Here is a 27450-nt window from a genome sequence, read left to right as displayed (position 1 = left end):
GAAGAAAGAGAAACATCAATTTTGTTGTTTCACTTATTTATGCATTCATTGGTTGATGCGTGTATGTGCCCTGACCGGGATCAAACCCACAACCTTGGCCTACTGAGACGTTGCTCTAACCAACTGAACTACCTGGCCAGGCTTCATTGTACTGTTTCTGTGTGGGAGACCAGTTCAAAAATGTTATAGAACTTTAGAGTGTAAAAGATAGCTTTACAGGTTCGAAACCAGAGTTAAGTAGTAGACTGTCTCTCCCCTTATCTCAGGAAGGGATTTGACAGGTGGCAATTTGGACTAGTAGAATTTACTTTGTAGAGACTGTCTTTAGCTCTGTTTCAGAATAAGAGTTTAGTCCATGTATCTACCTTTGGCTTTATTAGTTTTTGTTTTGCTTTATTATGTAACCTATTTGAACTAATAGATTCTATTATATGTCAAAATTTTAATACAAAGATACCCAGATATTGGTGCTTTTAGTTTTTTTTAAATAATATTTTTATTTTTTAATGACAGTTGACACATTAGTTTTAGGTGTACAACATAATGATTTGACATTTATATAACTTATGAAATGCTCACCCTATAAGTCTAGTATACATCTGACATAAATGTTGGTGCTTTTAAAGAGTCACTTCCTGTCTGCATTTCAGATTTTATAAACCTAAATTTGTTTTAGAATCTTTCATATTTCATACCACTTCTTATCTAAATGTAATCAGAAGGCAAAGCAGTTGGAAAAAGTCATTTACTGTGTGTCTAGTGTTTCTTCTGTCTCATGAAAATTATGCTTGTGTGTGATTATTAGTGCTAATGCCATATTTGATTAGTTTACAGTGATAGCTCTCCTTTTATTGAGAAGATTCAAGCATTTGAAAATTTTTTCACAAGGCGTATTGATTTATATGATAAGGTAAGATTTCTACACAACAGAAAACTACTAATCCCAAATTTTGTGTCATCTAACTGAACAATGTATGTGAGGTGCTAGGTGATCATAGACACTGGAGCCAGACTGCTTTGATCCAGCCCTGCCACTTACCTGCAGTGTGGACTTTGTTGAATTAGTCACCTTCTCTGTACCTCGATTCTTTCATCTATCAAATGAGGATAATAGGATTATTAATACCGACCACAAGGGTTAAGAGGCATAAATAATAAGTTTATATATTAAAAGTATTAGAAAATGCTTGGACACAAAATTTATAGTACTTATTTTCACCATATAAACATTATATGCTTTTGCAAAATGGGTAATTGGACGCTCTGAAAAAGCAATTACTGTTTTTATTCCTAAATATTTTATAGGACGAAATAGAAAGAAAGGGAAGTATTTTGGTGGATTTTAAAGAATTGACAAAAGACGATGAAATAGCTAAATTGATACCAAATATAGCAAATGAATTAAGGGATGCACCTGAGAAAACCTTGGCTTGCATGGGTCTGGCAATACATCAGGTAAGTATTTGTTTTGTGAAACTTTTGTCAAAATTTTAAAGGAATTTCACAGTAATAGAACCTTCTCTAAAAGATGCTTAGTTTTTACCAACAGACATTAGCTAGAATGAAAAGGTTGCTGTACTGTCCTGAACAATACCATTCATTCTAATACAACTGCTTACTTTAAATATAACATTTACTTCTAATTTATTTCAATTAGTTTGATCTTATTAAAAATTATGAGGAAATTAAGCCTTGTTTCAAAGAGCTATATAAGCTCATAGGGAAGATAAAACCAGGCACCATGGTGATATCAGTTAGTAATTTGGAACAAAAAGACCAACCTCAGATTTTAGTTCAATTTAATCTCCCTGGGTGTCCCCATATATAAATTGAAAATAGCAATACCTGCTGTGCCTAATGAGTTTTTCTCAGGGTCTGATGGCACAACATACATAAAAGCACTTTTTAGACTGGCAAACACATAAACGCTTCAAGGCAAAGTTGTAAATCTCAGGACTGACAGAGAAAGTGCTGGGACGTTCAGATATGGAGATAAGATTCTCATCTGTTGTGGAGGAATGGGGAAAGCTCAGGAAGAGTGTGTAGAGGTGGTGTGGTTTATGATGGATCTTAAAGGGGTATTTTGCAGGGGAGGTAAGGGATCCAGACAAAGGAACAGTTCATTACAAAGATGTGTACCCTGCTAGTAACCCAAGACTGGGAACCGTGGCTTCTGTCTTCAGACTCCTGTTGCTCCTTAGTTCTCAGTATCCAAGTCACTACAGCCTTTCATTTCTATTTCTAAAATATCTCTTAATTCCAGCTCTTTTCCATCCTACTGCCTCTGTCTTAAGCCTTAATTATTTTTCCTGAATTGTTGCCATACATGGTAAACATGATTTGTCCTTGGAAACTGGTGACATTTCTATCAAATGAAGTCCACATCCTTTAAATGGCATTAAAAGCTTTCCATGAGCTGGTTCAACTTTCTTTCCCCTTAATTCTCCTTCATTCACTACCATCCAGCTAAACTGAGTTCTTTCTGGGATTTTCTAAATAACTTCTATCTCTTGCATGTGCTGTCCATTCAGCATAGAATGCCTCTTTTTTTCTTTTCTTTTTTTAATTATTATTATTTTTTAATATGTTTTATTGATTTTTTACAGAGAAGAAGGGAGAGGGATAGAGAGTTAGAAACATCGATGAGAGAGAGACATCGACCAGCTGCCTCCTGCACACCTCCCACTGAGGATGTTCTGCAACCAAGGTACATGCCCTTGACCAGAATCGAACCTGCGACCTTTCACTCCGCAGGCTGATGCTCTATCCACTGAGCCAAACCGGTCAGGGCCCCCTTTTCTTGCATATCCACATTTTTAGGGCCTAACTCAATCATCTCTCTGTGAAACCTTTCTAATGACCCCTTCTCAAAACTCTCAAGATATTTCTACATGTTATTCGTGGTCCTTGTAACAATTTTAGTTGTATAAGTGTGTCTCGTTTTTTCTCTTAGATCAGCATACTGCTTATAGTATGTATGTAAATAGACATTAAGTATTTATTTTATTGTCAAATGCCAAGGGAATGGGTATTGGGTATTTCAAAAGTCATGTTTATTTTCTCTGTCTTTTTTTTAAATCCTCAAGGATATGTTTTTCATTGATTCTAGAAAATACGGAAGGGAGGAGAGAGAGGAGGGTGAGGAGGAGGAGGTGGGGGAGAAACATGGATTGGTTGCCTCCCATATGTGCCCCATCTGGGATCAAACCTGAGACCCTTTGGTACACGGGACGATCCTCTAACCAACTGAGCCACGCTGACCAGGGCTATTTTCTCTATCAGTGAATATGGAGAAGAAAAAGAATATTTTTTCATCATAAGCCATCTAGGACGTAATAGTTTTGGGGGCAACCATGAGGACTTTTAAGATTAGCTTCGGTTGGGACAAAAGGTAGCAGACAGGGATGCTGGTGTTTTCCAAGCCGTGGACAACAAAATCCCAGATAAAACATGATTCAGTATAAAATAAGTCATAATTAAATATCAGGTTTTAAGGGACTATTATAGAGTCCTGTAAGTGTTCTGTTCTGACCTGTTCATAAACTTTATATTTTCTATAAAAGTGTTCTGCTTCAAGATGATATTTTGCTTTCAAACTTTTGAATAAATGTCTGCCCTGTTTAGGTATTAACAAAGGATCTCGAAAGGCATGCAGCTGAATTACAAGCCCAAGAAGGATTGTCTAGAAATGGAGAAACAATGGTAAATGTGCCACATATTCATGCAAGGTAAGGAATATGCTGGTTTTACAGTTATTTAGAATTAAGCACTGAAGACTGTTTAAGAATGAGAACCTCATTTTATAAATAAAAAAAATCAGTACAATAAATATGGTCATCACAGCCAAGTAAACCCACTGAGAATTCTTCAAGGAGAACATGACAGAAATAAACCTTTTCTGCCCAAATAAGTTGATTACCCAACCTCCAGATTTTTGTAAATTTAATAATCCATGTAATACACTAAGTGGTATGATTATATTTTGTTAAAATTATGTTGCTACCAGACACAGAACAAATGAAATTTTGTTTTCCTTTCATTCATCTTTATTGTATTTTAAGATTTAATTTCTCACTAAAAGAGATTAATAAGGTAATCATCAGGGTTTTGTGTTTTTTTTCTAGAATTTATAGAAGACACTTCCTAATAGTTCTCAAAAAAGAAATTAGAAACTCAAAATTTGCTGAATCTGTAGACTTTCCTTTTGAAATGGTTTTTTTTCCTTTTTCACTAAAGAACAGCCAGGGGGACCAGAAGAAAAGGGAAGATTTAGCATTTTTTATTTTTGGAATGATTTAATTTTCATGAAGTTTCTGATATTTATAGGGATGACACGGTTTGAGAATTCCATATTTGCTCCTAAAAGGATCTACAGACAGCCTCAATTTTTTTTTTTAAATATATTTTTATTGATTTCAGAGAGGAAGGGAGAGGGAGAGGGAGCAATAGAAACATCAATGATGATAGAGAATTTTTGATTGGCTGCCTCCTGTGTGCCCCCTACTGGGGATCACGCCTGCAATCCAGGCATGTGCCCTTGGCCGGAATCGAACCTGGGACCCTTTAGTCCACAGGCCGGTGCTCAATCCACTGAGCCAAACCAGCCAGGGCGACAGTCTCAGTTTTCTGTCCATTGTAAATTCATGGATAAATATGTTCCTATTTTTGGTTTTAGGATATACAACTATGAGCCCTTGACACAGCTCAAGAATGTCCGAGCAAATTACTATGGAAAATACGTTGCTCTGAGAGGGACAGTGGTTCGCGTCAGTAACATAAAGCCTCTTTGCACCAAGATGGCTTTTCTTTGTGCTGCATGTGGAGAAGTTCAAAGTCTTTCTCTTCCAGATGGAAAGTATAATGTCCCCACAAAGGTGACATCATGTTCTTTATTTATCTTAGTAAAGAAGGCAAATCGATTTACAGAAAACGGTTACCGATGTTTCTGAACACAGAGCTTATTGTATTTTTAGTTTACAAATAATGAAATATTGAAATACAGGGAACAGAAAATAAAGAAGTAAACATTCCTCTGTCCACTGCTTAAAATTTACATTTTGCCCTAACCCAGTGGTTCTCAACCTCCCTAATGCCGCGACCCTTTAATACAGTTCCTCATGTTGTGGTAACCCCCAATTTCATTGTTACAAATTGAACATAAAGCATAGTGATTAATCACAAAAACAATATGTAATTATATATGTGTTTTCCGATGGTCGTAGGTGACCCCTGTGAAAGGGTTGTTCGACCCCCAAAGGGATCGTGACCCACAGGTTGAGAACCACTGCCCCAGCCGGTTTGGCTCAGTGCATAGAGCGTCGGCCTGCGGACTGAAGGGTCCAGGGTTCAATTCCAGTCAAGGGCATGTACCTAGGTTGCGGGCACATCCCCAGTAGCGGGTGTGCAGGAGGCAGCTGATCAATGTTTCTCTCTCATTGATGTTTCTAACTCTTTATCCCTCTCCCTTCTTCTCTGTAAAAAATCAATAAAATATATTTTCAAAAAAATTTACATTTTGCCAGCTCCAGATATATTTTTAAAGATATAAAGCATTATTGATAAAAATTAGTGTCTATTTTGCCCCTTGCATGGGCTATTCCCAGTGACCATAATTATCCTGAGTTAATGTGTATCCTTTCCATTCACATTTTTATATTTTGACTCAATAGGTACACACATCAAGTTTTCTTTATTCTGCTGTTTGAAAGTGTTCCCTTAACACTTTTTTAAAACTAGATTTCTAAAACCATAAAAAAGTACTTTTTAAAACCAAGAAAATAGTGTAACTAACATCTGTATACCCATTATGAGTTGGCAAATATTAATATTTTATGGTTTTAGCTATTTTTTTAAACAAGAATAGTATTACAGTTAAAGTAGAAGTCCCTCTATTCCTCTCTCCAGTTCCATCCACTTTGTTCCATTCGTAGAGGCAGCCACTTTCTGAAATTGGCATTAGTCTTCAAGTCTGCATTTCCTTTTCTTTATTTTAAAATTGATTTTATAGAGAAAAAATCAATTTGTTGTTCCACTTATTTGTGCACTCATTGGTTGATTCTTGTATGTGCCTGACTGACAATCAGACCTGCAACCTTGGCATATCAGACCAACTGAGCTACCCAACCGGGGCCAAGTCTACATTTTCATACTTGCCTATACATGTAGGGTTTGTTTTCTTCTGTGTATTCACATAAATGGTATACTGAATATCACATTCTGTAACTTTTTGGTTCATGTGCTTTGGAGTTCTACTTATCTTTTTTTGGGGGGTGGGGGTGTTAATCCTCACGTGAGGATATTTTTTCCATTGCTTTTCAGAGAGTAGAAGGGAGGGAAGGAGTGGGAGAGAGAGAGAAACATCAGTTGGTTGCCTCCTGCACGTGCTCTGACCGGGTCAGGGAGCAAACCAGCAACCGGGGTACGTGTCCTTGAACCAGAATCAAACCCGTAACCTTTAGGTTCACAGGCCAACGCTCTAACCATTTAGCAACACCGACCAGGGCAGTTCTGCCTATCTTGATACACATCTAATTCTTTCATTTTTATTGTTGTGGATTATTTCATTAAATGAATAGCTACTAATTATCTATTCTTCCGGTGAACATTTGTGTTGTCTCCATGCTGTAGAGAACATTCTTGGACATGTCTCCTTAACAAAGAAATTTCTCAGTTATAGGATATGCTTATTTTTAACTTTATTAGATATTGCCAAATTACTTTCCAACTTACACCCCTACTTGGTAATGTTAAGCACTTGGCATTTTCTCATGTTTTCATTAACACTTGGCGTTGCTAGGCTTTTTAATGTTTGCCAATCTGATGGGTGTGAAATAGAATTTCATTTTTAATATGAATTGCTATGATTTTTGTTATAGTTGAGTATCTTTTCACATCTTTATTGGCCATTCATCTGTATTCTTTTTTTTCTTTAAGATTAAAAAAAAATTATTTTTAGAGAGAGGGGTCTGGGTAGAGAGAAACATTGATTGGCTGCCTCCTACATGCCCCCTACGGGCGATTGAGCCCTCAACCCAGGCATGTGCTCCAACCAGGAATTGTACTGGCAACCTTCGGTGTATGTGATGATGCCCAGCCAACTGAGCCACACTGGCCAGGGCTCATTTTTATTATTTACTGAATTTTATGTTTATATCTTCTATTCATTTTTCTGTTTATACATTAGTTCCCCTCTTATCTGCAGGGGATACATTCCAAAACCCCCATGGATGCCTAAAACGGCATTTAGTACTGAACCCTCTATATAATATCTTTTTTCCTACATGTACGTAACTTTTCATGTAAAGGAAACACTTTACGTCTTCTCTGGAATTGCCAGCATCACTGCTCTTGTACATTGGAGCCATAATTAAGTAAAATACGGGTTACTTGAATATAAGCACTGTGATACTGGGACAGTTGATCTGATAACCCAGCCAGTACTAAGTGACTAAAAGGTGGGGAGTGTATGCAGCATGGATATGTTGGACAAAGGGGTGATTCTTGTTCTGGGAGGGACAGAGTAGGATGGGGCGAGATTTTATCATGCTACTCAGATCAGCACACAATTTGAAACATAAAAATTGTTTATTTCTGGAATTTAAACCTTGTTTTTCATATTTAGATCTTTCATCCATCCAGAATTTAATTTTGTCAATGGCAAAAAGCTAAGGTTCTAATATTCTTTTAGGTGAAAAGTCAGTTGTCAACAATAATTAATTAAGCCCACTATTTATTACTGCTGACATATAATGCTGCTTCTGTAGTACACCGTGTTCCTATAAATATGCGATTCTGTTTCATTTCACTGGTCCTGTGTCAACTCTTTATGATCTTTTTTACATTGATCTTATTAAAACTTTTGGTAAGGTAGTTAGATTTTCCATATTTGTTCTTCTTTTCCAGAGTTGCCTTTACCATCCTTGGACTTTAATAAATTTAATATTTATTATACATGTACTCAAATTGGAATTCCTAAGGCCTATTTCTCTTACAGGAAGAACAAGATGTGTTAGATTCAGCCATTGGTTCTGAATAATCAGCAGTGTTGATAAATTGGTGTCATCCACTGTTTGGGCTTAAGTTTCAGGCAGTGCCTTAGCTCAGAGGCCAGACATTAAATCCTCATTTAATATATTTTTAATGATGTCAGGGTGGAAGGGAGAGGGGGAGAGAGAGAAACATCAGTGCTGACAGAGAATCACTGATCAGCTGCCTCTTGCACGCCCCACACTGGGGATCAAGCCCACAACCTGGGCATGTGCCCTGACTGGGAATCTAACTGTGATCTCCTGGTTCATGGATCGATGCTCAACCACTGAGCCACACCAGCCAGGCTAAATCTTTATTTAAATCAGGTATTTTTTTGGTAAACTGTTTGGTCAGGATATTTTCGTGCCCTCTAACATAGTGGGTCATAACACTGATTCATAAGATGATTAATTCATAAAATGAGTGTGAAGAAGTCCTGCGTGTGTGTCTAAAATTCAGTTAACTGAAATGACTAGAAAGATGGTTGTTTAAAGTAATCTCTTCCTGTCACTGTTGCTGCCTAACAGATCACCCTAAACCTTGGTGGTTCAAAATAACAACTATCATTTTATTATTTCTCCTGGCTTCTGTGGGTCAGGGGTTTGGAAGAACTGCTTGGCTGGGTAGTTCTGGCTCTAGATCTCTCATGTAGCTGTAGTCAAATGGTGGCTGGAGCTGGAATAGCAAGGGGTAGAGTGGCTGGGGGCTGGCCAGTCATCTCTCCTCCATATGGCTTTTCTGTGTGGGCTGATTTTGGCTTCTCATACACAGTATGACAGCTCAGGACACATAGGCTGTTTATATGGCTGCTGATTGCTTTAAGAAGTCCAGCTGATAGGCAGAAATAGCTTTGTCTCTTTTGAGCTAGCCTCAGAAGTCAGGTGGCATCAATTCTCTCATATTCCATTGGTTACAGAGTGAGTCACAAGCCTGTCCAGATTCCAAAAAGGGCAGATTAGACTCCATTTCTTGATGGGGGAGTGGCAAGGTTGTATAAAGGCTTATGGGGAGATATTGTTACAACCATATTTGGAAAATACAGTCTGCCACAGTCTCTGAATTTATAAATGCACCTTAAAGTCCACTCAGCAAACAAGTGACTTATGAAAACTTGAACACAACTTATTCATTTGTTATTTATCATACCACACAGGTATGTATGTTATGATAAACAGTACAAAAGGAGGCTAAATGAGAGAGCTGGGTGATTAAAGATCCAGGAAAGGCTTTTGAAAAGGGAAAGATTGAGGTTGAGTGTGTGGGACCATATGCGAGAGGCCATTCAGGATCAGGAGATTGCCTGGGCACAAAGGAATGAATAGAGCTTAGGGCGAGAGGCACCTTAGGGTGAGGAGCCTTGCATATCCCCAGCAGAAGAAGTAAAAGCAGTGATCAAGAGGGACCAGCTGAAAAAGTGGCTGGTCCCTCAAAAGCTTGTGATACAGAATCAGTGCAGAAGGAAATTGGAAAACATTGCAGCTCTTACTGCATTTTCCATTCTGAGAAATTTTTTTTTAATCCTCACCCGAGGATATGTTTTTATTGATTTTAGACAGGGAGTAAAGGAAAGAGAGAAACATCAATGTGAGAGAGGGACATTGATGTATTGATTGAAACCCAGGTATGTGCCCTGATTCGGAATTGAACTCGCAACCTTTTGGTGTATGGGACAATGCTCCAACCTACTGACCCACCTGGCCAGGGGCAACAGCACTTTTAAAACAATATTAAATAAAGCAGAAACTTGAAATGTGATTGTGCTTTATCAAAATCTGATGTGAATCTTGTTGCAGTGTCCTGTGCCTACATGTCGAGGGAAGTCATTTACGGCTCTCCCTAGCTCTCCTCTCACAGTGACAATGGACTGGCAGTCAATCAAGTAAGCAATCACACTATTTCACTATTTAATAAAAGGCAGGTGTAAGATACTTCAACTGCAAAGAAAATCTATAATTTTCCTATATTATACTATGGTTCTTATTTGTATACATTGGTAAAGTGTATAATAAAAGGCTTGATTAGCAGTTTATGTGTTGAAATGATAATTGTCTTTATTCAAAATCTCTTCTCTATCAGATACCAGAAAGGATTTGATGTGCAAGTATTATGTCCTTTTGCTACTGAGAAATAGTTCATGGTATTTCTCACTTATGTGATTCATTGAACTGGATGTAGACCATAAACAAAACTATATCTATATTATGAAAGGCCAGTGGCCAGAACGACCAAACGACCAGTCATCAGGAGGTGCGTGGAGCACCTCTCGATCCCTCCACCGCCACCCGTGAGCCGCTTGTGGCAGCAGGGCGGGGCTCGCACACGGGTCTGGGGTCCTGCTGGCGCGGCGGGTCTTGGTCTCGCATGATTTCGCGCACTGGGGCTCTAGTAATTTCCATAATGAGTTATGATAAAAATAATACTGTTTTGAAAGCTTAAAATAAAGAATTTCTTACAAATGGGCATGTTTCATTTTATGTTCTCACGATCCATGAGGCACTTTAGATTTTTTTTAAAAAAGTTATTTTTTAAAACAAGTCAAATTGTGTGTGTGTGTGTTTAATCTAACAATTTATTTAATTTTTCTAGCTATAGTTCCATAACTACATCCTAAATATAAAATAATAGGTAGTTTTGAAGTTAGAATGCTCTCTAGGAAAACCTGGCTAAAACAGGAGATGGTCTTAAATACTAGAATCTAGGGGAAAAGTGAGGTAGATTGCTACCACGCTCTACCTTTACCCGCTTCTGCTCTGTAAAAACCAAGATCAGCGTATGTAATAATTGTTCTCTGTGCTGAGATATTTACAAATACTCTATTTTATAAAAGAGGAAATGTTTAAGACTCCTCCTGAGTGTGATTGTGTCTCTGGTGAGTGGGGGAGCCTGGTGCAGCCCAGGTTTACAGTACTTTCACCACTGAAGGGTGTAATGAGGGCTTCAGAGGTGCTAACAGGGCCACAATAGAATATATGCATAGAAGATCCAGGGTAATTTAATTATTTGAACAAAGTCTCTTTATTTTCAGGTAAAAATAGCAGAAAGAAAATGAGCTTAAATATTTTAATTGGATTTTTTCTCACTTAAAAAAAATTTTTCAATTATAACTGACATACAATATTGTATTAGTTTTAGGTGTACCACATAGTGACCAGACATTTATATAACTTACGAAGTGCTCACCCCAGTAAGTCCAGTACCCATTTGACACCAATATTTTAAATGAATTTGACCAGTGACCTCCTGATATTAGGAAATCACACCTAGGGGCATAAAACATTCCACTTTTCTGTAACTTTTTCCTGTGTATGTTATGGGCATCATTTTGTTTTGTCCATCAATAGTTTCCCATTTACTGTTTTCTAAAATTTAGTATCTCTTGTTTCAATGCACACCCTAAAATTTCTCTTTACTCTTTTAGTAAGTGTAATTTTGGAGGGAGGGAGACAAATGCACATGCTCATCCTGCCATCCCATCCTTAACTGCAAACTGCTGAAGTGATTTTAGATACATCATTGAACGTTTTAAACTAATTTTAAAAAACTAATTGGTCCTTTATATAGCTTAGCACTATGTGGACCCTGACTAGTTAATATGTAGAAGAAATAACCCAAAGCCAATATGTGTACTCACTGAAAATTGCTCACCTATTTAGAATCCAGGAGCTGATGTCTGATGATCAGCGAGAAGCAGGTCGGATTCCACGAACGATAGAATGTGAGCTTGTTCATGATCTTGTGGATAGCTGCGTTCCAGGAGACACAGTGACTATTACTGGAATTGTCAAAGTCTCAAATGCAGAAGAAGGTGTGGTACAACTCTTCCCTCATTTGGATTGTCCCTCAGTAATTTGTCTACATTTGTCTTTTTTAAAGATACTTCTGAATCTCCATTAATTTAAAGAGTTCCTTGTTCTTATTTCTTACACTTGAGGCCCAATGCACAAAATTCATGCAAGGGGCTCGGCCCTCATGGCCCCCTCCACCCCCCCCCCACCCCCCTGTCATTCAGGAAGGTCATTCCGCTGTCCGATCTAATTAGCATATTAGCTCTTTGTTATATAGGATAGGTGAAACATTCCCTCTGAAAGAAAGGTTTGTTTGTAGTTCATTGTGACTTTTTTTTTCTTTTGTTTTATTGCTTAAAGTATTACAAAGAGTATTACATATGTCTCCTTTTTTTTCCGCCCTTGACTGTACATTCTACTTGAATCTTTGTAGGGAAAATGAAAATACCAATTATTACATTTCACACTTTGAATTTACAGGTTCTCGGAATAAGAATGACAAATGTATGTTCCTTTTATACATCGAAGCAAATTCTGTTAGCAATAGCAAAGGACAGAAACCAAACGCTTCCGAGGAGGGGTGTAAACAGGGAGCATTGCTGGAGTTCTCACTTAAAGACCTTTACGCCATCCAAGAGATTCAAGCTGAAGAGAACCTGTTCAAACTCATTGTCAAGTATGTATGACCCTACCTGAAGTTTTATTATGTATGTGCATGTTGGGTTGTTATTGGCTGCAAGTAACAAGAAATTAGTCAAAATGGTTGCAAAATAGAGTTCACCAGCTAACCGCCCATTTTTGTTTGACCCATGAGCTAAAAATGGTTTTTACTTTTTTTTTTAAGATTTTTAAAATTCATTTTTAGAGAGAGGGAGGAACATTGATGAGAGAGAGAAACATCTATCAGCTGCCTCCTGCACACCACCTACTGGGGATCAAGCCCGCAATCCCAGGCATGTGCCCTGACCCAGAATGGAACCCAGCAACCTTTGGTACTCGGAATGACACCCAACCACTGAGTCACACCGGCCAGAGCAGTTTTTACATTTTTTAATGGCTGAAAAAGAATGAAAAGGGGACTATCTCATGACATGCAAAATTATATGAAATTCAGATTTTGCTGCTTATAAATAAATTTTTATTTGAATACAGCCACACTCATTCAAAAGAATTCAGGGTGAGACAGAGAACAAATGGCTCACAAATGCTAACTGTCTAGTCCCCTACAGAAAAGTTTGCTGACCTCTACTGTAAGCACTAAGGAAAAGTTACTCAGCAAAGAGTATTGTACAGTGAATTCCAGAGTTATTTCAGTTAGTTGCATGCAGGGTTTTCTTGTTTTTCTTTTAGAACTAAGAAAGAGATTCACATAGAAGTTACTTACATTGGATTATTCCCTTGTTTTTGCCATACAATAGAGAAGAAGCAAAGGGAAGGCATCCTGTTTCAGCCAACTATTTCTGGGGCATGTTACCTAATTTTTCCTTCATTTTTACGGAGATAATACTTGTCTCAGAAGGTTGTTCTGGGGGTTAAATGAAATTTTGTGTTACCTCACAATGCTGTTATTTTGAGACTTTTTTGACAATTTTTGGATAGTTTTGAAGAAATAGGGGGAAATGAGGCAGAATAATACATATGTCTAAGAGAGATAAAGAACTGAGGTTTTGAAATGCATTATATTAGAAAATTGATCTAGGCTTTGGGCTCTAGGAGAATTTGACACTTTTTCTGCCTTTAATATGTTAATTAGCTGAGTAAGAAAAGTATGGAGTTCCTCAGGGGTTCTTTGTTCTTAAACTCTCTGAGACTTCCCAGCTTCCCTGAGGGAGCACTAGGGTTGAGGGTTTGATCTGGTGCGAAGTGAAGGTGTGAGTGGTCTCTAACAGGATCTGAAGAACTACCTGGTTGAGGATCAGAACACCTCTTTTTGGTTCCTCTCATCAGTTATAAATAAAAATGAACATATGGCCCTAGCCTGTTTGGCTTAGTGGATAGAGTGTAGGCCTGCAGACTGAAGGGTCCTGAGTTTGATTCCGGTCAAGGGCACATGCCTGGGTTGTGGGCTTGATACCCAGTGGAGGGCCATGCAGAAGGCAGCCAATCAATGATTCTCTCTCATCATTGTTGTTTCTATCTCTCTCCCTCTCCCTTCCTCTCTGAAATCTATAAAAATATAATAAAAATGCCGAAACCGGTTTGGCTCAGTGGATAGAGCGTCGGCCTGCGGACTGAAGGGTCCCAGGTTCGATTCCGGTCAAGGGCATGTACCTGGGTTGTGGGCATATCCCCAGTAGGGGATGTGCAGGAGGCGGCTGATCGATGTTTCTCTCTCATCGATGTTTCTGACTCTCTATCTCTCTCCCTTCCTCTCTGTAAAAAATCAATAAAATATATTTTAAAAAAAAAAAAAAAAATATAATAAAAAGAAAATGAACATATGTAGTGGTCCTTTTTCTGCAGTGTAAAGATACTACAAAAGATAAAGTAGTATGAAAAACAAGCGTTTTCACCCTGGCTGGTTTCACTCAGTGTTTAGCGTGTCAGCCTGCAGACTGAAGGGTCTTGGGTTCGATTCCTAGTCAAGGGCACATACCTTGGTTGTAGGTTCCTTAGCCCCAGTAAGGGTGAGTGCGGGAGGCAGCCAAACTCTCTTTCTCTCCCTCTCTTCCTTCCACACACTCTAGAAATCATTGGAAAAAATATCTTCGGGTGAGGATTAAAAAAACAACACACCAACAAACAAAAAACTAGCATTTTCTTATCATGGTTTACTTTTTTTTTTTTTTACCTTTTAGTTCTAAGTTTGTGATTTTAGCATTAAAACTAAATTTTTCAATTTTTTAAATTTTTTAAAATATATTTTTATTGATTTCAGAGAGGAAGAGAGAGATAGAAACATCAGTGATGAGAGAGACTCATTGATTGATTGCCTCCTGCATGCCCCACACTAGGGATCAAGCCCGCAATCCGGGCATGTGCCCTGACCGGGAATCAAACCCGGGACCTCTTGGTCCATGGGATGATGCTCAAACCACTGAGCCACTACCGCCAGGCTAAATTTTTGTTGTTGTTAATCTTCCAAGGGTTGGCCAAACAGGCAGAGAAAACTCGTTTTGTATATAAAGTTTTATTAGAACACAACCCCACCCATTCATTTACAAATTGTTGATGGTTGTTTCACACAGATTAAATAGTTGTGTCCAAGATAGTAGAACTGAAAATATTTACTTTCTGGCCCTTTAAGAAAAAGTTTGTTGACCCTTGCCAGATTAACAAATGGAGGACCATGAAAGGAGAATGGAAAGACAGTAGAAGGTTGTTTAATTTAGGTTTCTTTAGAAGCAGTGATATTATTTGGGAAGCAGTTTATTTGGGAGGTGGTCCCCAAATATACTGGTGGGATGGGAAGTGAGACAGAGAAAGGATGGCAGTCAGTATATGGTGCTGTGCCTCAATGAACAGATTATTACTAGCATCCAGGGCTTATTCCTCCTGAGTCTTCTGGGGCACTAGACTGTAGAACTCAGTATTTTTCCATGCAAGGTTCTGGGTTTGGCGCTGCTCCTGGGAATATTAGGTAACCCAGCACTCTAGCCTGCCCAGCCTGTCTGCAGCCAGAGAAAGCCCTTCGACAGACAGGTGCAGGTGTGTGGTAGGAAGCCAGCAGTGATTATGCAGGAACATGCTGACCAGTAGTGCCAAGGGATATGGCAGGACACGGACATCATGTTTGCATATAGTAAAAGGGATAATCGTTCACAGTTTACTCTTGAGTATATCTCTTTCACCTGGTCTATTTTTTGTTTGTTTCTTGTTTGTACAATAGATGAGTATAAATATACTTCTTTATATTCAGATATGATTTTACTTGTTATGATCATTTGACTTGAACTGAAAAAATGAAATTTTATCTAGTCTTAAAATGTGTATACAGTTCACCTTTTTGTCTCCTTTCAGTGACTTGGCTGCACAAGTCTAAAGATGTCTGTTCACATAAAATACAATATAACTTGTATCCTAAAGTGGAAGTCCATGATTATGGTGCATTTTAAACTCTAGTAATGTAAAATGATCAAGAGTATATTTGGTTACTTTAAAATACTTTACAAGTATCCTGTCTTCCTTACTCTGGCACAATATTTAAGCATTTTCCCCTTTATAGATTAATCAAGAATTTTGAGAAAATTATTGAATATCAGAATAAAATGTATTGAGTTGTTTGGGAGGGGGTGTACATTTTTTATTTTTTATTTTTATTTTTTATAAAATGTGTAGTAAATTAAGCAAACTTCAAAGTAGATCTTATAATAGATTAATGTAGGGGATGTTAGAATTTATGAGTTGTATTCTGTTTTTCAGCTCACTTTGCCCTGTCATTTTTGGCCATGAAGTAAGTATTTTACTTCATCTTTGCTAAAAAATATATAAAGTTGGCAAAAACCCTATATAATAAAGAGCTAATATGCTAATTAAACCAGCTGGTGGAATGATGTTCTGGAACGACCAGTGGGTGGTGCCGCTGCGAGGGCCAAGCCCCTTGCACAAATTTTGTGCATCTGGCCTCTAGTAAAATATAAAGACTTTATAAAAAAAAATAGCTAATTTCTACTGGCCAGTTAGTTGCTCATATTTTAATATGAGTCATTATTCTCCGTAAATGAATGTCATGATGGGAAAACTACAGCCCCTTGTAGGAAAAAGCTACTTACCAATTAGAGTTAATAGGATGTGCTTCCTTTAAACTAACTCCACATATTTTTTAGTTTTGTGGCATGGGCTCATACCTTGCAAGGTAGGTCTTGTCTTCACTTAGGAACTTTTAAGATACTGCTCTGATTTTATATGCTTTCTAGTTTTTGCTTTTATAATCATATACATTATAATAGTTCATATTAGACTTGCTTTTCTTAAGAAAAAAAGTTCAATCATGTTTTAAAAGAAAACCCCTAAACAAATAAATGTAAGCATAGGAGGAGTAGTGCCCCTTTTGCTAGTCATCTTGATGTTCTTATTTTTTTTCCTTCTTTCACATTTGAGCTTGTTAAAGCAGGATTGGCATTAGCACTCTTTGGAGGAAGCCAGAAATACGCAGATGACAAAAACAGAATTCCAATTCGGGGAGATCCACATGTCCTTATTGTTGGAGATCCAGGCTTGGGAAAGAGTCAGATGCTACAGGTAGGATTATATGTAGGATGCTACAAATAATCACTTAATATTTGACCTTTTGCTTAGTATACACATGAATAATTCACAAATGAATTTGCTCAAAGCATGTTGTGTTTGTGTTCCAGAGGATATAGTTTGGTGATATAAGTGAACTGGGGTTTGTGTGAGTAATATGTAACTTGTATCTGACCATCTTTTCAAATTGAGCCAGTCTTCTGTCTCATTGGCTGCATAGGCATGCCTTTCTGTTGAGATGTCAACTATTGTAAAACATAAGCCATTTCCAAACCCCTTTTTTGTATTCAGCATTGCTTTGCTAGTTTTTATTGAGAAGGGTCACCCATTCTCTCTTCACAGAGCTATATAAACAGTATATTGGGCTTTAAGAATAATCAGGTGCCATTGCTGCCCTGGTTGCAAGGCTGGTGGGGTACCTTAGAGTTTAGGAGATGCAGGCCTGCTCCTGGGAGGGAGAGCACATGCTGGGTCCTTTGCCTTGAGGCTTTTATCTCTCTCGCAGGTGTGAGTTTTAGGGGAGGACTCGGTAGGGTTTCTACAGAATATTCATCAGTTTTCTAGGTATGCTCTTTTCAGGATTTTGGTCTTCACTGATTGGTCAGCAATAGGCAGTGGAAGTTCATCCCAGGCAAGCCCGCTGAACCTGTCCCCAAAGCCCCCTTTTCTCTGACTCTTAGTGAGCCAAAGCAGACCAGCCTACGCTCATTTTCCTAGCCTTTCCTTGTTTCACTGTTCCCAGCTTTAATAAACATCCTCTAAAATAAAATAAAAAATTTAAAAAAGAATAATCAGATAAAGGTAAGAGTTCTTTGGAATACATTTTAACTACTTCTGAATCCAAAGGAAATCAGCTCCTGTGGTCAGTCTGTTGGTCCTCAAGAAATTTCTGCTTCTGTCAGTCAGTCAAGCTGTCCTCCCTTCGAGGACTTATGATGGCCCTAGAAGGTCCTGCTTGGTGGAATGTTTGTGGTTTTCTTGGAGTGACACCTGGTAAGCCAGCCATAATGTCCTTTCTAAGAATGCTCATGTCATCCATCCATACCCCTCCCCCCATGTGGAAAAATGCGACCAGACCAGGGGCTCTCTGGCTTTTTGGTAAATTGTAGTCCTATGACTACTGAATCATGTTTGGAGCTCTTTGAAAATATTGTGGCCTTCCCAGGCCAATTGAATTGAGTCTCTGGGTTAGGGTTCCATTATCTGTACATAAATGATTCTGATGTGCAGGCAGTATTGAGAACTGCTTTTATCTTGTCATTATACTGTAAACCCATTGTCCTTCACATCAGATGATTCTTTATTTCTTGTGGTTAAGTGTAAAACCAGTCATTTAAATTTTTAATCTGACATTTTATCCATTTTTCAGTATTTTTTTGGTTTTGACTAACTGGGCATATATATATATTTAATTTTATACTGAATCCTTGCTACAAGCCTGGCACAGAGCACAGAGTACCTAGCCAGAATTTGGATATAAAAGATAGTGATGGGGATCCAAATTGTTATACTTTCTTTTCTGTCTTTTGTAGCATTGTGTGTATAGGATTTTTTAGTTAGCATATTATAGGTGGAAGCCTGGTTTAACCTCCACAGTGTCTAATTATCTCTACAGATCATTTAATTTCTGCATTTTGTTTACAGTATATAAAATGTCATTTTTCTCTTTTTTATTGATAAAATATGTCTTGACAGATAGATTATGGTCCCAAAATGCATTAAGTGGCACTGAAAATGTTTTCATATCAAGAAATGACACTGAACATTTTTTATGTTTTTTGGACCTGAGAATAATGCCTTTAAAACCCCTGACTCAATTTAAAAATAAAAGCTGTAATATTAGTGGGAATTAGGTGTTGTAAATAATGGAGGGTATTGTATATAAGTCTGCTAGTTCCACTAAGCCAGGGTTTTTAAAAATTAGGCTATTTCCTCAAAAAATTAAAAATGGAACTCCCATTTGACCCAATAATCCCACTTCTAGGAATATATCCCAAGAAATCAGAAACACCAATCAGAAAGGATATATGCAGTCCTGTGTTCATAGCAGCACAATTCACCATAGCTAAGATTTGGAAACAGCTTAAGTGCCCATCAGCAGATGAGTGGATTACAAAACTGTGGTACATCTACACAATGGAATACTACGCTGCAGAAAAAGAAGGAACTCTTACCATTTGCAACAGCATGAATGGAACTGGCGAGCATCATGCTAAGCAAAATAAGCCAGTCAGAGAAATATAAATATCACATAATCTCACTCATTTGTGGAATATAATGAACAACATAAACTGATGAACAAAAATAGAGCCAGACGGGAAAAAATATTCTAGAATATAATAGAAGTAATCCTGTGATTTGCAGGTTTTTAATATTTCCTACAACTTTTGTGATCATACTATGTCAGTACAGTTTTGGTAATGTTATCATACTTAAAATCCTTTTATTCTTGAAATATTAATATTTATTGCATGTAATATATATGAGATCATTTTTCTTGAATAATTGGTGTTTAATTGCATGTAACATCATTTAAAATTGTTTTTTCTTGAGATATTAATGATTATTGCATGTAACATTATTTAAGATCATTTTTCTTGAAATATTAAGGTTTATTGCATGTAACATTATATTTAAAATCATTTTTCTTGAAATAAAAAAATGGGGAAAAAAAGTAGGCTAACACTAACAGTTATGAGTCAGTTACTTTGTATTTTTAATCCCCTTTTCCTCTAACCATTTAGTGAACCGTCCTATTCAGACTAACAAATAAGGAATTACAAGTAATAAAATAATTATAGCTGCTGTTTATAAGCTGGGCACCATAGGTATTGGGTCGTGTCCTGCCAAGTCCAGATCACACTGACATCGGTCTCCTGGAGTTGCACAGTGCAGAGCCATGTAAAGTGGCCTTGAATTGGGCACTTACTATGTGCCAGGTACCGGTTAAGTGCCTTAACATACATGATCTCATTTATTCCTCAGGACAGTACGTGATAAAACCTAAGGAAGCTGAAGCTCTGAGAAGTTTTAGAGCAACACAGCCGATACATGGTAGAGTCAGGATTAAAACGGGTCTGCCTGACTGAAGGTCCATGCTTTTAACTGTAATGCTATTTGACTACTGTTTTGAACTGCCATAGATTGTTTACTCAGGCATTCTTGAGCCATTTTATTACCTGATGTTTAAAGAAGCATTGGATACTTTGGAATTAAAAATTGGTACTCAAGTTTTTGCTATTTGAACTTGAAAACGAAGCATAAAATGGAATGTGTATTCACATGACCACAGACATCAGAATCAGGCTGCTTGGGTTTGATTGACTCCTGACTTCACACCTTCATGGCTGTGTGAGTTACTTTCTCTGCAGACATGGATTTCTGCATCAATACATGGGGATTCAATAATACCTTCCTCTTGCCATGGTGGTAAAAATTGTATGGTAAAGCTCTTAGGAGAATAAACTTTTTGTTTCCTCAGGCAGTATGCAGCGTTGCTCCACGTGGTGTGTATGTTTGTGGTAATACCACGACCACCTCTGGTTTGACTGTAACTCTTTCAAAAGACAGTTCCTCAGGAGATTTTGCTTTGGAAGCTGGTGCCCTGGTACTTGGTGATCAAGGTGAGAAACCAAAGATTGATAATAATTCTGGGTTTGTTTAGGTTTTTTTTTAAGCCTTTTCCTTTTAGTCAATTTCTTTTATATTCTGTTCAAGAGGCATTTGGACCACACAGACCCAATCAGGGTGTTCAGGATGAGTGCCAGAAAGATTTGACTGATAGTTTATAAGAAATCCAATTGAGGTCTAGAGCAAGAACGAATCTTCATTTGAGCTTTGTTACCTAAATTTCTCTTTGTGATGCTTTAACCTGTTGGAAAAACATGTTCCTATGAATTTGTCAGGCTCTGCCCAGATTCCAGTCCAGTTAAAGTCATTTATTCCAGTTTGCCAGTGACCTCCACATTTCTAAATCCAGTACCCATGAGCCATGTTTGGCACAGCTGATCACTGCCCCCTCCAGGAAATGCTTTATCTGATGGTTTCCAGGACACTGCACTCTTCTGGTTTTCTTTCTTCATTTACCTTTCCTTCTCGGTCTTTACCTGTTCTTCATCTCTCTAACCTCTTAGCTGGTTGGCACCTCAGAGTGCTTAGCTTTTGTTCCTTTTTTCTTGGTCTATACTTAGCTTCCTGGTGACCTTATTCTAGTCTATGGCTTTACTTATCTAAATGCTGAAAATTTCCACATTTATATTTCTTCTCCCCTGAACTCCAGGCACATACTATTGCCTGTGCAATATTTCTACAACTCTCTCAATCTACACATGTCTAAAACCAAGATCCTGCTCTTCCTCTTCAAATCTATTCTTCTTACAGTCTTCACTTCAGTAAGTGACAATTCCATTCTTTAGATTGCTCAAATCAGAAGAGCATCTTTGACTTTTCTCATACCCACATCCAGTCTGTCAGCAAATCCTGTTGGCTCTATCTTCCAAATACAGCTGACCCTTGAATAACATGGTTTGAACTGCATGGGTCCACTTATATGTGATCCCCCCCCCAATAAATACATACATTACTGTAAACATATTTCCTTATGATTTTCTTAAATAACATTTCCTTTTCTTTCATTTTATTGTAAGAATACAGTACAGTGGGGCCTTAACTTATGAGTATCCCGACTAACGAGTTATTTGAGATACCAGCTGTCTCTCTGCCGATTTTTTGCATTGAGTTGATAGAGTAATTTGAGTTAATGAGCTCCTTAACGAGCTCGGTCTCGGAACGAATTAAACTCGTAAGTCAAGGCCCCACTGTATATAATACGAATAATACACAAAATATGTTAATCAACTATTTATGCTATCAGTTAGGCTTCTGGTCAACAGTAGACTATTAGTAGTTAAATTTGGGGAGAGTCAAAAATTATATGCGGATTTCTGACTGCATGGGGGTCCAGCGCCCCTACCCCTGTGTTGTTCAAGGATCAACTATATATTAAATATCCAGCCTTTTCTCCATCGCTACTACCCTGATCTAAGGCACCATCATCTCTCACATGGATTACTGTGATCTCTCAGCATGCCTATGACTACCCTTGCCGTTCCTATCTACACTAATAAAAGAGAAAAATGGTAATTGGCGTACGGCGATACCTTTTTCATTGGCTAATCAGGGCTATATGCAAATTAACTGCCAACTAAGATTGGCAGTTAACTGCCAACAAGATGGCGGCTAATTTGCATATGTAGGCACAATGCAGGGAGGCGAAAGGGAAAGCAGGAAGAAGCCCCCTGCCACTGACAGTGATCGGAAACCCAGGGGGGAGCTAAGAGCTGGGGGGCATGCCCTGCCCCCCAGCCATGATCCGAGAATCAGGCGCCTTTGCCGCCCTGGCCAGTGATAGCAGGAAGTAGGGGTGGAGCCAGCGATGGGAGCTGGGCAAGGTCGACGCTGGCAGTCCCAGGAGCTAGGGGTCCCTTGCCGGGGCCTAAAGCGAAACCCACGATCGCGGCGCCCCCCGCTGCCACTGCAGGTCCCCGCTGCCCGGACGCCTAGGCCAGAGGCGTTAGGCCTGGGCAGGGGCGGAGCCTGCAACCGTGGGGAGCTGGGGGTCCCCTGCCCAGGCCTGACACCTCTGCCGGAGGCCTCAGGCCTGGTCAAGGGGCCGATCCGGTGATTGGTGATCGGAGGGTGATGAGGGTCAACTCCTCTGGCCGAGGCATCAGGCCTGGGTGGGGGGCGGAGCCGGGGATTGGGGGGATATGATGGTCCCCTTGCCCAGGCCTGAAGCCTGGGTCAGAGGCATCAGGCCTGGGTGGGGGGCGGAGCCGGGGATTGGGGGGATATGATGGTCCCCTTGCCCAGGCTTGAAGCCTGGGTCAGAGGCGTCAGGCTTGGGCGGGGGGTGGAGCAAGCGATCAGAGGGAGATGGGGGTCCCCTGCCCAGGCATGATTCCTGGGTCAGAGGCCTCAGGCCTGGGCGGGGGCCAGAGCCAGTGATCGGGGGGAGATGGGAGTCCCCTGTCCAAGCCTGACACCTCTGGCAGAGGCGTCAGGCCTGGGCAAGGGGCCGATCAGGTGATCGGAGGGTGATGGGAGTCAATGCCTGAGGGCTTCCAGTATGTGAGAGGGGGCAGGGTGGGCTGAGGGACACCCCCCCACACACACACCCAGTGCACGAATTTCGTGCACCGGGCCCCTAGTTTTTAATAAGGCAGGGAAACCCTATTAAAACTTAGATCACTTTATTCTTTTGTTCAAAACTATCTAGTGACTCCCTGTCTCATTTAGTGAAAGCCCAGGTATTGATAGTGTTCTAGGGTCATTCACATTCTGGCCTTTCACCACATCTTCTGCCTCATTACCTTCTACTTCCCTCTTACTTCCTCTTTTCCAGCTACAATGGCCTTTTTGATATACCATGGTCACCACCAGTACAGCAAGCACATCACAGTCCTGCATCAGGACCTTCGTGTTTGCTCCTCTCTTTGTATAAAACATTCTTACACCAGATATATCTGCAAGGCTTGTTCCCTTTCTTCCCTCAATTATTTGCTCAAATGTTCTGATCCCAGCAAGGCCTTCCCTATATACCAGTGATGGCGAACCTCTGACACACGAACTCATTTTTTTGGTTGATTTTTCTTTGTTAAATGGCATTTAAATATATAAAATAAATATCAAAAATATAAGTCTTTGTTTTACTATGGTTGCAAATATCAAAAAATTTCTATATGTGACACAGCACCAGAATTAAGTTAGGGTTTTTCAAAATGCTGACACGCCCAGCTCAAAAGGTTCGCCATCACTGCTATATACTATATTTTAAATTCTAATCCCCACTGCCATCATCAGGTCTTATTTTCTTTACCTTACTGTACCTTTTCTTTCTGTAGCACTTCCTACCTTCTAATATACTATAGGGGTTACTTTTTTATAATCTGGCTCCCTACACCAATGATTGTAAGCTTTATATGGGCAAATAATTTTGTCATTTTAGTGCTATATCTCACATGCCTAGAACATAATAAGATATATAGAAGGGATTTATAAATATTTGTTCATTAGAAGTGACAGTATTTTTACCAGTCACCAGGTGAAGAAAATAATAAATAAGAAAAGGATACTCATTGTGAAACTGCCAAACTTTCCATAGAAGTTGAAGGTGATACGGGGTTTAGCTATACAGATAGCCAGTGTGATTTAAGATGTGGAATGGTAGCCGAAACCGGTTTGGCTCAGTGGATGGAGCGTCGGCCTGCGGACTGAAAGGTCCCAGGTTCGATTCCGGTCAAGGGCATGTACCTGGGTTGCGGGCATATCCCCAGTGGGAGGTGTGCAGGAGGCAGCTGATCGATGTTTCTCTCTCATCGATGTTTCTAACTCTCTATCCCTCTCCCTTCCTCTCTGTAAAAAATCAATAAAATATATTTAAAAAAAAAAAAAAAGATGTGGAATGGTAAGAGCTGCCTCTTCTTTCAAATATAGGTAGACAAGCCAAACACTATGATGGTAAATGTAGCACTGTTGCCCCTGGCGGGGGTAGTTCAGTTGGTTTGAGCATTGTGTCGATATGCCAAGATTGCAGGTTTGATCCCCAGTCAGGGCACATACAAGAATCATCCCATGGATGGGTAAAACAACAAATTCATATTCATTCTCTCTCTCTCTCTCTCTCTCCCTCTCCCTCTCCCTCACCCTCTCCCTCTCCCTCTCACCCTCCTCCCTTTCTCTCTCTAAAATCAGTAAATTAAAAAGTAGCATTGTTGTTGCCCTAACCGGTTTGGTTCAGTGGATAGAGCATTAGCCTGTGGACTCAAGGGTCCTGGGTTCGATTCCGGTCAAGGGCATGTACCTTGGTTGCGGGCACATCCCCAGTAGGGGGTGTGCAGAAGGCAGCTGATTGATGTTTCTCTCTCATCGATGTTTCTGGCTCTCTATCCCTCTACCTTCCTCTCTGTAAAAAGTCAATAAATAGCCGAACCGGTTTGGCTCAGTGGATAGAGCGTCGGCCTATGGACTGAAGGGTCCCAGGTTCGATTCTGGTCAAGGGCATGTACCTTGGTTGTGGGCACATCCCCAGTGGGGGGCATGCAGGAGGCAGCTGATTGATCTCTCTCATTGATGTTTCTAACTCTCTGTCCCTATCCCTTCTTCTCTGTAAAAAATCAATAAAATATTTTTTTAAAAAGTCAATAAATAAATAAAATAAAAAGTAGCATTGTTAAAATACAAAGGAATATTAGTTAGCAGAGTTCAGATCCTAAAAACAAACACAACTAACATCTTTACTGAACACTTACAGGGGGAAAAAGGAGAAGGATGTTTTGTAATATTTTCCTTTTTCAATATCTAATGAAATAGATCATTTCTTTAAAAGCAACAAGATTTAATAATTGTAGCCAAAGAAAAGAGAAAGTATAAAATTTTCAAAGTTAAATGCTTCAAAACCAGGGATCAGTGAAATTCAATCCACAGATCAACCTAGCCTTTACCCTTTTTTAGTATAGTTTATATCTAAAAATGGGTGTTCTACTTTTAAAGGATTGTAAAGAACAACCAAAAAACCCAAGAATATGTAACAGGCTCATAAAATATAAAATATTTACATCTGCCCCTTTACAGAAAAAGTTTGCCAACTCATGCTTTAAAACTTTGAAAAGTGGCAAAGTAGCAGCTTGACTTTGTTTCTGCACTGTCCCCTCTCCTGAGGCACTGTGCTAGTAATACTGAGAATATCCAGTAATACCTTCAGTCCCAGGGAGGCATGGACTGACCTCTGAGCTGGCATGCTTACTTGGTTGTAAGTAAGGGGGTTAACCACAGCAACACCCTCTGGATGTCCACCTAACAGGATGCTCGGGGTATGGGCAAGAAGGGAGGAAAAATATTACAAGGTAATGTTTGAGGGTCTCCAGTAACATATGGATCAGCTATAATATACCTGGCACATAAAATGCCTTCAGTCAGTGGTAGGTCTTCATATTTTGTTTAAAGAGGTTAAGTGATTTCCTTATTGCTGAGAACTACATTAGGACTTCTGACTTTATTCATTTCTTTCCAAATTATGCTGCTGTACTATTCCCAAAAAAATCACTTTTTTCTTAAAAACTTTGCAGATATCCCTTCCTCTTTTAACCTCCTCCCACCCCCAAAAGAGCTAGGGGCCATCACATCCAAAACAACCGAACAGACTGCATGGGGTAACCAGGCCGGCAGGGGGGTTAGTGAGGGACGACCAAACGACTGAGCAGCAGGCTGCGTGGGGTGACCAGGCTGGCGGGGGGTTAGTGAGGGACAACCAAACAACTGAGCAGCAGGCTGCGTGGGGTGACCAGGCTGGCGGGGGGTTAGTGAGGGACAATCAAACGACTGAGCAGCAGTCCATGTGGGGCGACCAGGCCAGCGGGGGGAGGGGGGGGGCAGTGAGGGGTGACTAGGCCAGCAGAGGGAGGCGGTGAGGCAACCAGGCCAGCAGGGGGGGCAATTGTGGGCAACCAGGCCGGCAGGGGTGCAGTAAGGGGTGACCAGGCCGGTGGGGGTGGGAGCAGTTGGGGGTGACCAGGCCGGCAGGAGGGGGCAGTTAGGGGCAATCAGGTCAGCCGGCAGAGGTGGTTAGGGTGATCAGACTGGCAGGGGGGTCAGTTAGCAGTGATCAGGCAGTCAGGCAGGTGAGCAGTTAAGAGCCAGCGGTCCTGGATTGTGAGAGGGATCCTGGATTGGAGAGGGTGCAGGCTGGGCTTAGGGGATGCCCCTCCCACACATAAGTTTCATGCACCGGGCCTCTAGTGTTGTATAATTATGCATACCTCTTATAGTTGTTGAAGTATACTATCTTGAATACGTATATATCTTAAAAGTCTCACCTGTTGGATTTAAGTCTTTAAACTTTTTGAGGGTCACTCTCATATGTTCTTCATTTTTGTAACCCTCATAAAATAGCGCTTTCCCTGTGGAAAATGCCAAATGAGTAAATATTACATAAGAGTAAGTTAAGACATTTTATTTGCTGTAAAAAAAATCAGGAATTCTTTATTGTATGACACTTGATAATTTTAACTGCTGGAAACAGTGGAGATATTTTTTATTGTGGGATAATTTCTATTACAATTTACAACTTGACCAAAGAACACTTTTTCCTGTATTATTTTACTGTGATCATAGGTATTTGTGGAATAGATGAATTTGATAAGATGGGGAATCAACATCAAGCCTTGTTAGAAGCCATGGAACAGCAAAGCATTAGCCTTGCTAAAGCTGGCATGGTTTGTAGCCTCCCTGCAAGAACCTCCATTATTGCTGCTGCAAATCCAGTTGGAGGACATTATAATAAAGCCAAAACAGTCTCTGAGAACTTAAAGTAAGTCTCTTCAAATATTTATACCTTTAATATATTGAATCCCTACAAATCAATATGGAAAAGATAATTAAATGTATATTGGAT

The 27450-nt window shown here is 39.5% G+C and overlaps 1 protein-coding gene across 1 annotated transcript in view; it reads left to right on the top strand.

Moving 5' to 3' along the window:
- MCM8 (minichromosome maintenance 8 homologous recombination repair factor) overlaps positions 1-27450 on the top strand; it is a 42741-nt gene that overhangs the window by 4760 nt on the left and 10531 nt on the right. Inside the window, exons 3-13 of the mRNA XM_081096744.1 lie at positions 828-910; positions 1306-1455; positions 3625-3728; positions 4676-4874; positions 9822-9907; positions 11682-11833; positions 12294-12489; positions 16176-16206; positions 16854-16994; positions 20482-20623; positions 27171-27366. Of these exons, the coding sequence (XP_080952870.1) occupies positions 828-910; positions 1306-1455; positions 3625-3728; positions 4676-4874; positions 9822-9907; positions 11682-11833; positions 12294-12489; positions 16176-16206; positions 16854-16994; positions 20482-20623; positions 27171-27366 (1480 nt within the window). The remainder of the gene's footprint in view (positions 1-827; positions 911-1305; positions 1456-3624; positions 3729-4675; positions 4875-9821; positions 9908-11681; positions 11834-12293; positions 12490-16175; positions 16207-16853; positions 16995-20481; positions 20624-27170; positions 27367-27450) is intronic.

Source organism: Myotis nattereri, assembly GCF_964212035.1.
Source record: "Myotis nattereri genome assembly, chromosome: 8".
In the NCBI taxonomy this organism is placed as follows: Eukaryota; Metazoa; Chordata; class Mammalia; order Chiroptera; family Vespertilionidae; genus Myotis; species Myotis nattereri.
The sequence above is the reverse complement of the archived record's forward strand: the minus strand, read 5'-3'. Positions and strand labels throughout refer to the sequence as shown.